Source organism: Delphinapterus leucas, chromosome 4 (assembly GCF_059928025.1).
Source record: "Delphinapterus leucas isolate spDelLeu-1000000601 "Yukka" chromosome 4, BTC_Dleu_Yukka2, whole genome shotgun sequence".
NCBI lineage: Eukaryota > Metazoa > Chordata > Mammalia > Artiodactyla > Monodontidae > Delphinapterus > Delphinapterus leucas.
The window spans coordinates 120,558,617-120,574,704 of NC_143132.1; the positions used below are offsets into that span (position 1 = coordinate 120,558,617).

The following is a 16,088-nucleotide window of genomic DNA, read 5'->3' on the forward strand; positions in this document are numbered from 1 at the left end:
AATGTCACTGAACTTTACACTTAAAAATGGTTACAGTAGTAACTTTTATGTTATGTCTATTGTACTACAACAAATACAATAGTTGTATGTATATGTTTAGAGGTACGGTGGCCTTGACAAGCTGATTTTAAATTTACATGGAAATTCAAAGTGTCAAAAATAACTAAAAATTGTTGAAGAAGAGCAAGGTGGGAGGACTAACTCGATCAGATATCAAGACTTACCATAAGCCTATAGTAACTGAGGTAGTGTGGTATTGGTATAAGGACGACCAACAAGACCAACAGAAGTCCAGAAACAAACTCACACACACGGACACTTGACTGTGTCAGAGGTGACCAACACTGTGAACAGTGTATTTTTAATACTTAGCTCTGGGACAACTGGATACCCTTATACAAAATATCAAATTGGAAATAACTTAAATTGGGCCTCCATTTTACATAATCAATTTAGGTAGACTAAATACCCAAACATGAAAGGCAAAACTATAAAGCTTTCAGAAGATAATATAATAACTATGTGACCTTAGAGTACAGAAGAAGTTCTTTTAAAACATGCAAAAACACTACCATAAAAGAACTTTAGGGGACTTCCCTGGTCGTGCAGTGGTTAAGAATCTGCCTGCCAATGCAGGGGACACGGGTTCGATCCCTGGTCCGGTAAGATCCCACATGCCGCAGAGCAACTAAGCCCGTGCACCACAACTACAGAGCCTGCACTCTAGACCCCGCGAGCCACAACTACTGAGGCCACGTGCCACAACTACTGACGCCCGCGCACCTAGATCCCATGCTCCGCAACAAGAGAAGCCACCGCAACGAGAAGCCCGCGCACACCAACAAACACTAGCCCCTGCTTGCCGCAACTAGAGAAAGCCTGCACACAGCAACAAACACCCAATGCAGCCAAAAATAAATAAATATATATATATATATATTAAAAAAGAACTTTAGTCCTACGAAAACATAAGCGACAAACTAGAAGACAGTTAAGACACAAAAAATCAGTGAAGAACTGATTCACCACACACCACAACTCCAGGGTGGGTTTGTGAGAACATCTGAAGAATTCCTCCTACATGTAAAAAGCAGGGGAGGATAACCCAACAGGAAAATGACATGAAAGGTGCTTCACGGAAGTGAAAATCTAGCTAGTAAATAAAAATATAAACAGGCACTTAACCTCACAGACGAGGAGGGAAATGTAAATTAAAACCACTATGAGCTATCTTTATAAACCCATTGGATTGGCTAAAATTTAAAGGGCTGTCAGTACAAAATATTGGTATATATGTGGGACAACAAGAACTCCTAAACACTATTGAGGGGAATATAAACTGGTACCATCATCACTTTGAAAAAAACTTGGTATTATCCAATAAAATTAAAGACATGTATATCCTAAGCCAGCTAATCTACTTCTAGGTATATACTCTAAAGACATTCATGCTCATATACACCAGGATATATGTACAAGAATGTTCTTAAAAGTATGGTCTGTAATGGCCCCAAACCGGGGAAACAAAACAGAACATTGAATATCGACTATACTTCAATAAAAAATAAATAAAAAACAAAACAAAAAACCCAAATGTCTATTAATAGTAAAATGGATAAATAATATATTTATACAAAGAAATAAAAGTGAATGAACTACATATACATGTAATAAAGTGGGTTAATTTCACCAAAAAAATTGTTAATAAAAGAGGTAAGGGGCTTCCCTGGTGGTGCAGTGGTTGAGAGTCCGCCTGCCGATGCAGGGGACACGGGTTTGTGCCCTGGTCCGAGAAGATCCCACATGCCATGGAGCGGCTGGGCCCGTGAGCCATGGCCGCTGAGCCTGCGCGTCTGGAGCCTGTGCTCCGCAACGGAAGAGGCCACAACAGTGAGAGGCCCGCGTACCGCAAAAAAAAAAAAAAAAGAGGTAAGACCAAAAACGCAATTCAAAAATAGGAAAAATTAAATCGTATTGTTTTGGAATCCATACATAGGTGACAAAACTTAAGAGAAAGGCAATGAAACGATTGTCATAAGCCAGCATAGTGATTACTTCCAGTGAGGAGGAAAGGATTACAATCTAGAAGGGGACACAGTAGTTTCTGCTGCGATGCTAGTAATGTTCTGTTTCTTGAACTGGATGATTCCAGAAAAATGTCTTATATACTTTTCTGTATACATGTTATACTTCACATTTTTTAAAAAATGTGAAGGTATGGTAAGGATAAACACCATACAGATGAACATGGCTAGAGAAAAACACACAGTTATGCTGATTGGTTCATAACTATGAACCTGAAAGGGAGGTTCAGGCTCCCAGGCAATGTTTTATATATCCCTAGTCCATCTGCCCATCTACTCTCCCAGAATAACATTTTATACCTTTCTGTTCTTAAACCTCCAAAATCTCCTCCCCCATCCTCAGCTTTCAGTTGATGATTGTGTTTCCTACTTCACTGAGAACAATGGAAGTAAAGAATATTTCCACAGCCTGACCACCATAAACACTACCAGGATTTTGCACCCACATATTCTACTTTCCCTTAGCTCAACTCTCCATGCTCCTATCTAAGGCCAATCCACCTATTTGTACACCAGATCCCATGCCTTCTTGCCTTCACAAAGACATTATTATAGCAATTCTCCCACCTATCACCTACGTCATCAATTTCCTTCAGCAATATGCTATTATTTCTTAATGAAACTTCCCCTACCAGCTACTACACTATTTCTTTACTCCCCTTTGTAGTTGAGTTTCTTGAAAAAGTTGTCTATAGTTATAGAAGGAGTTTCCTCTCCTTCCATTCTCAAACCCGCCACAATCAGGTTTTTGGATGGACCACTCTGTCAAAACTGTACATCATGATAATAACTTCTAATGGTCAATTAGTTCTCATCTTACTTATCTATCAGGAACATTTGACACAAGTTATCTATCACTCCTTGCTCCTTAGAGATTTGCATCACTTGGTTTCTGGTAAACCACTCCTTCTGATTTTCCTCTGTATAACTTAGTCACCCCTTCTCAGTCTCCACTGCTGATTCCTCTTCTTCCTTACTCAATGTTGGGATGCCCCAATATGTCTTTAGTATTCTGTCCATCCATACTCATTCTCTTGGTAATCTTATCCAGTCTTATGATTTAAACACATCTTTTTATATCAATACTTCCAGTTCAGACCTCTCTCTTAAACTCCAGACTCATTTAAATGTCTAGTGAACATGTGAAATTCCACATGTCCAACACTGATTTCCCAAATTTCCTCCCCAAACCTGCTCCACCATCCTTATTTCTATTTAAGGCAATGCCATCCTTCCAGTCACCGAGACCACAAAATCTGGAGTCATCCTTGTTTCCTCTCCCCGTAACTAGTCCATCAATAAATCCAGTACATTCCACCTTACAAATGTATCTAGAATCTAAGATTTCTTCACCCCCTCTACTGTTGCCACTCCAGTCCAAGCCACATGCATCTTTCATTTGGATTACTGTGACGGCCCCCATCTGGTCTCTGCTTACACCCCGACCCTCTGCATCCTATTCTTAACATAGCAGCAAGAAAGGCCCACTCAACTTTTAATTAAGATCTTATCTTTTCTCTGCTCAAAATCCTACAACGGCTACTTACCCTACTCAGAAGAAAAGCAAACTATGCATGCCCTTTTTAGCCTAGGACAATATCAACATCATTTATTTTACTCTTTTTTCCACCCTGGTTTTAGGAAACATAAAAATTAACATACAAAACAGAGCCTAAAAAAGTGATTCCTAAAGCCAGTCCTCAGATTGGTTTATGAATAACTTTTACTTAATCCGCACTGTATGATGATAGCACACTGCATTTTTACGAATGTCGTTATTTATTTTTTAACATGTGATTTTCCTATTTATTTGTTTTTATATTTTTCATAAAATATGGTTATTATAAATGGTAGGTTTTTTAAACATTTTGTTACTTGGAAAAATAAAAAATTTGCAGAACTAAGTTTTTTTTATTGAAGTATAGGTTACAGAATTAAGTTTTAATGCCTTCTCTACTTCTCCTTCCCACTCTCTATGCATTTTCTCTGCTGAATTAAAAAACAGAACATTTTTACTGGTACAGAAATTGAAAATTCTGGGGACTACTGGCCAAAAAGATTTAGTAAGCATGTACCTACACTAAAAGCTCACCAAGCATAAGCAGGAGAAACTACATTGGCTAAAGTATTAGACCCATGCCCCTCCCCAGCTCTGTTAGTGCTGGCTGTGAGACATTAAATTTTTTGCCTTTCTGACCCACTATTTCCTCATATATAATGCCCATTATAGTACCCATTTCATAGAAATATGAAAATTAAATGAGATGATACATTTACAATATATTGACACATAATAGCTATCTACTGTGTTTAGTTAACACAACACTATAAACTATGTGTTTAATTACTGCAATGTTAATACAGTGGTGGTGTAGGGTGGGAGAGTGGGAGCAGACCACCCTGGTGGAGATAAGTATTTTACCTACTGATGTTTAGAACTTCTGGCACATGGGGATAATAAAAAGCATTTTGGTCAGTTTCACTATTGTTTTTAAATTCTCTGAAGACCATGTACCCCCTTCTTGCCTTCACCAGGATAAACCACAGCAAAAGACCATCTTCCACATTCACCCATTCATTAACTGAGTGTTAGGCATAGGGTATGGCAAGGACTCAGAAGGTTGCATTAGAGTATAATCACCATGTACTATTAAATAAACTAAGGGTTTTTATTTAGAAAATAAAAATATTCACTTACCTTTTTTGAATTTATGTATAGGGAGCTTCTTAAGTTGATCTTTACGAAGTCTGTTTCTTCTAGCTCTATGTCTATCCTGGACAAATTTTGTGATCTAAAAATAAAAGAAAAAAAAAGGGAGTCAGATATTAAACATGCAAATAGAAAATGACCATTAAAATAACAAATGTCTTTTATGTTTCTAGATAGCTGCTACAAATCAATTCAATTTATTTAAACCCTAGTCATGAGACTATTAATTAAAATATCCATGATTAGTTATCATTAGTGATTAGTTAGCCCATAAATTATCCTTTGAATTTTTATTCAATGACCTAAATTATCTTTAATTTACTCTGACAAAAACATTATAAATAACATGTAACTATTTGTTGGCAAAAATATAAATGGTAGATTCCAGGTTACAAAGACTCCACTGGATCAAAAATGGGGGGGGTGGAATTTCTGTAAGTTACAAACTGATAAAATTTTCAAACATAAACATGCACTAAACTGCACTTTCAGTGGTTCTAGCAGCAAAATGGACAGAACTAATACAGAACACCTGTACTATAAATATTCAGAAATATCAGATAAAATATACAAAATATTTTAAAGTATAAATTGCTATCCTTACAAGAATAAAAAGGAAGTCCATGGGACCAGAACCAAATGCCACAAACAAAGTCCATAATAGAAAATTCTGACAAATTTGACTACGTCAATGTTAAGGACTTCTGTCCCCAAAAGATACTGTTTAAAGATAAAAGACAGTTCACAGGCTGGCAGAAAATATCTGCAAACTGCATATCTCATAAGGGATTTCTATCCAGAATACATAACGAATTCAAAATTCAGTAATAAGAAAACAAGCAACCCAAGAGAAAAGAATGGGCAGAATATCTGAATATACACTTTGCTACTGAAGATATACTACTGCTACTGAAGATGGCAAATAAGCACTTGAAGAGATGTTCAACATAATTAGTCAGGAGAAAAATGAAAATTCAAATCACAAATACCACTATATACCTATTAAAATGACTGAAATGAAAAAGACTGACTATACCAAGTGTTGGCAGGGAGGTAGAAGAACTGGCACTCTGATACACTACTGAAAGGATTGTAAAATGGTACAACCACTTTGGAAAATAGTTTGGTGGTTTCTTATAAATTTAAACACATATTTACCAAATGACCTAATCATCCCACTCCTACTTATATTTAGTGAATAGAAATGAAAGTGTATATCCATATAACAACTTATATACAAATGTACAAAAAAGTCTATGTCAGCTTTATTTGTAATAGCCAAAAACGAGACACAACCCAAATGTTCATCAGCGGGTACGTGTATAAACAAAACTGTGGTATAGCCATACAATGGAATACAACTTGGCAATAAAAAGTAATGAATATCAATACATTCAATAACATATATGAATCTCAAAATAATTATTCTGAGAGAAGGAAGGCAGACACAAAAGAGTATGTAATTTATGATTCCCTGTATATAAAGTGGTAGAAAATGCACATTAATCTACAGTGACCAAAACCAGAGCTGTGGTTGCCCAGCAATGGTGTGCGGGGAGACATGAAGGAAAAATTTGGAAGAGGTGAAAGGGAGTGATTGTCACAGAGTATGGGGAAACTTTTTGAGCTGATCTGATATTTTATTATCTTAATTGCGGTGGTGGTTTCTCAGGTATACATACGTATGTTAAAACTTACCAAACTGTACAATTTAAATGTGCAGTTTATTAATATATTAATCAGTAGATGTTTATTTTAAAAATTTAACAGTAACCACTAGAAAAAAACAATATAAGCTTTCAAACTAGTAGGAAAAAGGGAGAAAGGGAGACAGAAAGAGAAAAAAAGTTGAGTAATCCAAATCTGTATAGTAGAAAAAAAAATAGAATAAAAAGTAAACAATAGAAATTAGTCCAAATCACAAAAATGTAAATGGGGTAATTCACCAGTTGTTTTTTTTAAAGAGTATATCATATTGGATAAAGAAAAAATTCCAACCATTCACAACACACAAGATTAAAACTTAATGACACATTAAGACAAAAGTAAAGGTAAAAAATACAGGGATAGATAAAATTATATCATGACAGTACTAAGTAAAAGTTGGCATATAAAGTAAAACAGGATATAAGTCAAAAATCATTAGGAAATAGTTATCACAATGATAAAAAGGACACTTCACCTAAAAAAATAACAAAATTATGGGAGAAATACACAAATTCACAAGCTCAGTAATTTCTAGATCAAGCAGACCAAAAAAAAAAAAAGTAAAGACCACAGACCTATGATGCCCAATATGGTAGCCATTATCTACATGTAGCTACTGAGCACTTGAAATGCGGCTGGTCTCAATTGAGATTTGCTGTAAAAGTATAAAATACACACCAGTTTGCAAAGACTTAGTACAAAAAGAATAAAACATATTTTATAATTATTTATCTTAACTGAATGTTGAAATACATTTTAGATTTATTAAGTTAAATAAATACAGTATTTAAGTTAATCTCACCGAAATATTTCCTTTTACCGTTTTTAATTTGGCTACCAGAAAACTTTAAATTACAATAAATGTGGCTCACAACATCGTTCTATTGCACAGCACTGCTTTAGAAAACAGAGGAGTGCGAAAAACCATGGACAATTGCAATTGAACAGTTCTGTGAATATACTAAAAACCACTGAACTATATCATTTAAATGGGTCAATTTTATATTATGTGAATTATATCTCAATAAAAGTATCTTTAAAATAATATAAAAGAAAGAAAAAAAAGACTGGACAAGACAAATACCCAAGCTCAAACTAATGGACATATATAAAACTTTGGACCCCACAATTCTTTTCACATATATGGTGGGGAATGTTTACAAAATTTAACAACAATTACCATGTCTCTTCACCACCTGGATTCTAAATAACTTGAAAATAAGATCATGAACTGGCAGATGGAAGCAGGTGGAGCACCTAACTCAGTGAAGAAAGAAATAGAGCCTTCTCCTTAACCACTGAATTAGACTGCCTTACCCACCCAGATATAGACAAAGACAATCAGGAATGGTGTAGGCCTTTCCCTCACCCTCCCCTAGAACTGCAGAACCAGTCCTGGAGGAGCTGAAGACAGGTTCACATCAAGAGAAAGATGAAGCTGAGCCAAGCATGCCCTAATTTATTCTTCCCAAATGTACCACACAGATAAGGTACTTCATCTCTCCTAAGACCAACTGAGTAGAGGAGTAGGGAAGGGCTAGGAGTATTAGTAACTGAGTTTCCCATTCACATGGATGGATACATCAAAGTGGTAAAGAAATATCCCACATAACAGTGAAAAAATTTTTCTCAATTTAAACCAAATTAAAATAAAAATATTCCTTATCAAAAGTAATGAGTTACATACAGCTAAAGTGATTGTTAAAGAGAAATTTATAACCTAAAGGCATATACTATAAAGAAAAATGAGTAAGTATTTAGCTGATCAACCTAGAAAAAGAAAAGCATCACATCCAAAACAAGTAGACAAAAGACAATAATACTGCCAAGAGCAGAAATTCATGAGATAGATTATACAGGAGAGTAAATACATTAGAATATAAGTCCCACTGGAATGTAAAATACTTGACATCAGGGATGTTTCCCCATTTTGTTCACTGAGGAAACTTCACACCCTAGAGCAGTGCCTAGGTTCAGAGGTGCAGAATAAATATTTGTTGAATGAAAGAAAAAAAAAGAAAACCTCAAAGTCCACTTTTCTGAAAGACAAACTTTATTTTTTGAATTTTATTTTATTTTTATACAGCAGGTTCTTACTAGTCATCAATTTTATACACATCAGTGTATACATGTCAATCTCAATTGCCCAATTCATCACACCACAATCCCCACCGCCCCGTGGCTTTCCCCCCTTGGTGTCCATACATTTGTTCTCTACATCTGTGGCTCAACCTCTGCCCTGAAAACTGGTTCATCTGGACCATTTTTCTAGGTTCCACATACATGCGTTAATATACGATATTTGTTTTTCTCTTTCTGACTTACTTCACTCTGTATGACAGTCTCTAGATCCATCCACGTCTCAACAAATGACCCAATTTCGTTCCTATTTATGGCTGAGTAATATTCCATTGTATATATGTACCACCACTTCTTTATCCATTCATCTGTCAAGGTGCATTTAGGTTACTTCCATGACCTGGCTATTGTAAATAGTGCTGCAATGAACATTGGGGTGCATGTGTCTTTTTGAATTATGGTTTTCTCTGGATATATGCCCAGTAGTGGGACTGCTGCATTATATGGTAATTCTATTTTCAGTTTTTTAAGAAACCTCCATACTGTTCTCCATAGTGGCTGTATCAATTTACATTCCCAGCAACAGTGCAAGAGGGTTCCCTTTTCTCCACACCCTCTCCAGCATTTGTTGTTTGTAGATTTTCTGATGATGCCCATTCTAACTGGTGTGAGGTGATACCTCACTGTAGTTTTGATGTGCATTTCTCTAGTAATTAGTGATGTTGAGCTTTTCATGTGCTTCTTGGCCATCTGTATGTCTTCTTTGGAGAATTTCTACTTAGCTCTTCTGCCCATTTTTGGATTGGGTTGTTTGTTTTTTTAATATTGAGCTGCATGAGCTGTTTAAATATTTTGGAGATTAATCCTTTGTCCGTTGATTCGTTTGCAAATATTTTCTCCCATTCTGAGGGTTGTCTTTTCGTCTTGTTTATGGCTTCCTTTGCTGTGCAAAAGCTTTGAAGTTTCATTAGGTCCCATTTGTTTATCTTTGTTTTTATTTCCATTACTCTAGGAGGTGGATCAAAAAATATCTTGCTGTGATTTATGTCAAAGAGTTTTCTTCCTATGTTTTCCTCTAAGAGTTTTAGAGTGTCTGGTCTTACATTTAGGTCTCGAATCCATTTTGAGTTTATTTTTGTGTATGGTGTTAGAGAGTGTTCAAATTTCATTCTTTTACATGTAGCTGTCCAGTTTTCCCAGCACCATTATTGAAGAGGCTGTCTTTTCTCCATTGTATATTCTTGCCTCCTTTGTCATAGATTAGGTGACCATAGGTTCGTGGGTTTATCTCTGGGCTTTCTATCATGTTCCATTGATCTATGTTTCTGTTTTTGTGCCAGTATGACATTGTCTTGATTACTGCAGCTTTGTAGTATAGTCTGAAGTCAGGGAGTCTGATTCCTCCAGTTCCATTTTTTTTCCAATACTGCTTTGACTATTTGGGGTCTTTTGTGTCTCCATACAAATTTTAAGAGTTTTGTTCTAGTTCCGTAAAATATGCCATTGGTAATTTGATAGGGATTGCATTGAATATGTAGATTGCTTTGGGTAGTATAGTCACTTTCACAATATTGATTCTTCCAATCCAACAACATGGTATATCTCTCCATCTGTTGGTATCACCTTTAATTTCTTTCAACAGTGTCTTATAGTTTTCTGCATACAGGTCTTTTCTCTCCTTAGGTAGGTTTATTCCTAGGTATTTTATTCTTTTTGTTGTAATGGTAAATAGGAGTGTTTTCTTAATTTCTCTTTCAGATTTTTCATCATTATTGTATAAGAATGCAAGATATTTCTGTGCATTAATTTTGTATTCTGCAACTTTACCAGATTCATTGATTAGCTCTAGTAGTTTTCTGGTGGCATCTTTAGGATTCTCTATGTATAGTATGATGTCATCTGCAAACAGTGACAGTTTTACTTCTTCTTTTCCAATTTGTATTCCTTTTATTTCTTTTTATTTGATTGCCGTGGCTAGGACTTCCAAAACTATGTTGAATAATAGTGGTGAGAGTGGACATCCTTGTCTTGTTCCTGATCTTAGAGGAAATGCTTTCAGTTTTTCACCATTGAGAATGATGTTTGCTGTGGGTTTGTCGTATATAGCCTTTATTATGTTGAGGTAGGTTCCCTCTATGCCCACTTTCTGGAGAGTTTTTATCATAAATGGGTGTTGAATTTTGTCAAAAGCCTTTTCTGCATCTATTGAGATGATCATACGGTTTTTATTCTTCAATTTGTTAATATCGTGTATCACACTGATTGATTTGCGTATATTGAAGAAACCTCGCATCACGGGGATAAATCCCACTTGTTCATGGTGTATGATCCTTTTAATGTGTTGTTGGATAATGTTTGCTAGTATTTTGTTGAGGATTTTTGCATCTATATTCATCAGTGATATTGGTCTGTAATTTTCTTTTTTTGTAGTATCTTTGTCTGGTTTTGGTATCAGGGTGATGGTGGCCTCATAGAATGAGTTTGGGAGTGTTCCTTCCTCTGCAATTTTTTGGAAGAGTTTGAGAAGGATGAGTGTTAGCTCTTCTCTAAATGTTTGCTAGAATTCACCTGTGAAGCCATCTGGTCCTGGATTTTCGTTTGTTGGAAGATTTTTAATCACAGTTTCAATTTCATTACTTGTGACTGGTCTGTTCATATTTTCTATTCCTGGTTCAGTCTTGGAAGATTATACCTAAGAATTTGTCCATTTCTTCCAGGTTGTCCATTTTATTGACACAAAATTGCTTGTAGTAGTCTCTTAGAATGCTTTGTATTTCTGCAGTGCCTGTTGTAACTTCTTTTTCATTTCTAATTTTATTGATTTGAGTCTTCTCTCTATTTTTCTTGATGAGTCTGGCTAATGGTTTATTAATTTTGTTTATCATCTCAAAGAACCAGCTTTTAGTTTTATTAATCTTTGCTACTGTTTTCTTTGTTGCTATTTCATTTATTTCTGCTCTGATCTTTATGATTTCTTTCCTTCTGCTAACTTTGGGCTTTGTTTGTTCATCTTTCTCTAGTTCCTTTAGGTGCAAGGTTAGATTGTTTGAGACTTTTCTTGTTTCTTGAGGTAGGCTTGTATAGCTGTAAACTTCCCGCTTAGAACTGCTTTTGCTGCATCCCATAGGTTTTGGATCGTCGTGTTTTCATTGTCATGTGTCCCTAGGTATTTTTTGATTTCCTCTTTGATTTCCTCAGTGATCTCTTGGTTATTTAGTGACGTATTGTTTAGCCTCCACGTGCTTGTGTTTTTTTTATGTTTTTCTCCCTGTAATTCATTTCTAATCTCATAGTGTTGTGGTCAGAAAAGATGCTTGATATGATTTCAATTTTCTTAAATTTACTAAGGCTTGATTCGTGACCCAAGATGTGATCTATCCTGGAGAATGTTCTGTGCGCACTTGAAAAGAAAGTGTAATCTGCTGTTTTGGGATGGAATGTCCTATAAATATCAATTAAATCTACCTGGTCTATTGTGTCATTTAAAGCTTCTGTTTCCTTATTTATTTTCACTTTGGATGATCTGTCCGTTGGTGTAAGTGAGGTGTTAAAGTCCTCCACTATTATTGTGTTATTGTCGATTTCCCCTTTTAGAGCTGTTAGCAGTTGCCTTACATATTGAGGTCCTCCTATGTTGGGTGCATATATATTTATAATTGTTATATCTTGTTCTTGGATTGATCTCTTGATCATTATGCAGTGTCCTTCCTTGTCTCTTGTAGCATTGTTTATTTTAAAGTCTATTTTATCTGATATGAGTATTGTTACTCCAGCTTTCTTTTGATTTCCATTCGCGTGGAATATATTTTTCCATCACCTCATTTTCAGTCTGTATGTGTCCCTAGGTCTGAAGTGGGTCTCTTTTAGACAGCATATATATGGGTCTTGTTTTTGTATCCATTCAGCAAGCCTGTGTCTTTTGGTTGGAGCATTTAATCCATTCACGTTTAAGGTAATTATCAATATGTATGTTCCTATGACCAATTTCTTGTTTTGGGTTTGTTTTTGTAGGTCCTTTTCTTGTCTTTTGTTTCCCACTTAGAGAAGTTCCTTAAGCATTTGTTGTAGAGCTGGTTTGGTGGTGCTGAATTCTCTTCGCTTTTGCTTGTCTGTAAAGCTTTTGATTTCCCATCGAATCTGAATGAGATCCTTGCTGGGTAGAGTAATCTTGGCTGTAGGTTCTTCCCTTTCATCACTTTAAGTTCATCATGCCACTCACTACTGGCTTGTAGGGTTTCTGCTGAGAAATCAGCTGTTAACCTTATGGGAGTTCCCTTGTATGTTATTTGTCATTTTTCCCTTGCTGCTTTCAATAATTTTTCTTTGCCTTTATTTTTTGCCAATTTGATTACTATGTGTCTCGGCATGTTTCTCCTTGGGTTTATCCTGTATCAGACTCTGCCCTTCTTGGACTTGGGTGGCTATTTCCTTTCCCATGTTAGGGAAGTTTTCGACTATAATCTCTTCAAATATTTTCTCGGGGCCTTTCTCTCTCTCCTCTCCTTCTGGGACCCCTATAATGAGAATGTTGTTGCGTTTAATGTTGTCCCAGAGGTCTCTTAGGCTGTCTTCATTTCTTTTCATTCTTTTTTCTTCAGTCTGTTCCACAGCAGTGAATTCCACCATTCTGTCTTCCAGGTCATTTATCCGTTCTTCTGCTTCAGTTATTCTTCTATTGATTACTTCCAGTGTAGTTTCATTTCAGTTATTGTATTGTTCATCTCTGTTTGTTTGTTCTTTAATTCTTCTTAGTTAAAGACCTTCTTAGTTAGGTCTTAGTTAAACATTTCTTGCATCTTCTCGATCTTTGCCTCCATTGTTTTTCCGAGGTCCTGGATCATCTTCACTATCATTCTTCTGAATTCTTTTTCTGGAAGGTTGCCTATCTCCACTTCATTTAGTTGTTTTTCTGCGGTTTTATCTTGTTCCTTCATCTGGTACATAGCTCTCTGCCTTTTCATCTTGTCTATCTTTCTGTGAATGTGGTTTTTGTTCCACAGGCTGCAGGACTGTACTTCTTCTTGCTTCTGCTGTCTGCCCTCTGGTGGATGAGGCTATCTAAGAGGCTTGTGCAAGTCTCCTGATGGGAGGGACTGGTGGTGGGTAGAGCTGACTGTTGCTCTGGTGGGCAGAGCTCAGTAAAACTTTAATCCGCTTGACTGCTGATGGGTGGGGCTGGGTTCCCTCCCTGTTGGTTGTTTGGCCTGAGGCAACCCAACACTGGAGCCCAACTGGGCTCTTTGGTGGGGCTAATGACAGACTCAGGGAGGGCTCAAGCCAAGGAGTACTTCCCAGAACTTCTGCTGCCAGTGTACTTGTCCCCACAGTGAGCCACAGCCACCCCCCGCCTCTGCAGGAGACCCTCCAACACTAGCAGGTAGGTCTGGTTCAGCCTCCCCTCAGGTCACTGCTCCTTCCCCTGGGTCCCGATGCGCACACTACTTTGTGTGTGCCCTCCAGGAGTGGAATCTCTGTTTCCCCCAGTCCTGTCAAAGTTCCGCAATCAAATCCCACTAGGCTTCAAAGTCTGATTCTGTAGGAATTCCTCCTCCCATTGCCAGACCCCCAGGTTGGGAAGCCTGACGTGGGGCTCAGAACCTTCACTCCAGTGGGTGGACTTCTGTGGTACAAGTGTTCTGCAGTCTGTGAGTCACCCACCCAGCAGTTATGGGATTTGATTTTACTGTGATTGCACCCCTCCTACCGTCTTATTGTGGCTTCTCCTTTGTCTTTGGATGTGGGGTATGTTTTTTGGTGAGTTCCACTGTCTTCCTGTTGATGACTGTCCAGCAGCTAGTTGTGATTCTGGTGTTCTCTCAAGAAGGAAAACACGTCCTTTTACTCCGCCATCTTGGTTCCTCAAGATAAACTTCTGACAACATTGTGCAAGGCATGGATGGATATGAATAAATAGAACTCATCCCACATATAGTAGGAATTCTCTTTAAATTGTTATTTGAATATATAAATATTATAAATCACTTTATACAATACTTGAAAACAGACAAAATAGACAATTTCTTCGAAATATAATTTAGTATGATGAAGTAGACAAGCATTTATACGTCCAAGTAATTATGAAAAAGATCAGTAGATCTAGATGATTTTACAGGCAACCTTCACCAGAAATTCAAGTAAACGATAATCCCAATTTCATTTAAAAAAAAACCATTTTCGATAGTAGAAAATAAAAGAAAGCTTTAATTTTTTTATGGGGCTAGCTTTATCTTGTCTAATTATTTTAAACTGTCATAAAATATACGTTTAACATCAAATTTACTATCTGAACCATTTTTAAGTACACAGGTATGTGGCAGTAAGTACATTCACGTCGTTGTGCTACCATCACCACCATCCATCCACCAAACTCTTTCCATGTCCCAAAACTGAAACTCTGTAAGCATTAAGCAGTAATTCTCCATTCTCCCCTCTCTACAGCCCCTGGCAACCACCATTCTACTTTCTGTCTCAATCTGACTACTCTAGGTACCACATGTAAATAGACTCATACAGTATATGCCCTTTTGTGACTGGTTTATTTCAGTTAGCATAATGTCTTCAAGATTCATCCATGTTGTAGCATCTGTCAGAATTCCCTTCCTTTTTAAGGCTGAATAATATTCCATTGCATGTATATGCCACATTTTGTTTATCTACTCATCCATCACTGGACAACTGGGTTGCTTCTACCTTTGGCTTATTGAAAATAATGCTGTTATGAACATAAGCATACAAATATCTGACTCCCTGCTTTCAATTCTTTTGGGTATATACCCAGAAGTGGAATTGTCGGATCATATGATAAATTTATGTTTAACTTTTTTGAAGAGTTGCTGTACTGTTTTCTATGGTGACTGCCCCATTTAACATTCCTACCAACAGTGCTCAAGGGATTGTCTAGTTTTGATGTTAAGATTATTCTAGCCCCATAAAACTAAAATTTTCCCCTTACCTGGACATTCAGATTGCTAATATTTTAGTTAGGATTTTTGCACCTATGTCCAAGTGTAAAACTGGCAGATCATATCAGAGAAATTTGAATAACCCAAAATGCAAAGACAAACTTCATATATCATAATCAAAGAGAGTTTATACCCAAAATACAAGGATTTTTAGAATTTACAAAACAAATTCATGTAATCCAGCATAACAATAGAGTAAAAGAAAAAACAATGATTATTACAACAGATAGAAAAGAAGACATATAATGCAGCACCCATTCATTATTTTAAAAGAAAAAAGGCAAATAAAAATTTAGTTTATCTCTAATTCTTATACCATTTTTTTTGCTTTACCAGAAAATATAGCACAGCGTTAAACAGGAGGTACAACAGGCATCCTTTGTTTTTTGCTCCTGACTTTCATGGGAAGGCTTCTAATAATTCAGTATTTAATGATGTTCATTTTAAGTTTTTAGTCATTAATCTTTATTGGCTTAAGGGCATTTACTTTTAATTTGCCAAGGGTACTTTTTGCTTGTTGTTTGTTGTTCTAACTTTCAATCCTTG

The 16,088-nt window shown here is 36.4% G+C and overlaps 1 protein-coding gene across 6 annotated transcripts in view; it reads right to left on the minus strand.

Annotated features, from left to right (window-relative positions):
• The window catches only part of RNF13 (ring finger protein 13), a 166,934-nt gene that overhangs the window by 24,688 nt on the left and 126,158 nt on the right, over positions 1-16,088 (minus strand). For 4 of the 6 annotated variants that reach the window (XM_089911020.1, XM_089911021.1, XM_089911019.1 and 1 more), the window contains 2 exons: positions 14,285-14,452; positions 4,783-4,876 (listed from right to left, as the gene is read on the minus strand). In XM_089911020.1, the coding sequence (XP_089767146.1) occupies positions 4,783-4,876; positions 14,285-14,452 (262 nt within the window). The remainder of the gene's footprint in view (positions 1-4,782; positions 4,877-14,284; positions 14,453-16,088) is intronic. The other 2 variants (XM_022582736.2, XM_030761537.2) reach the window with 1 other exon arrangement.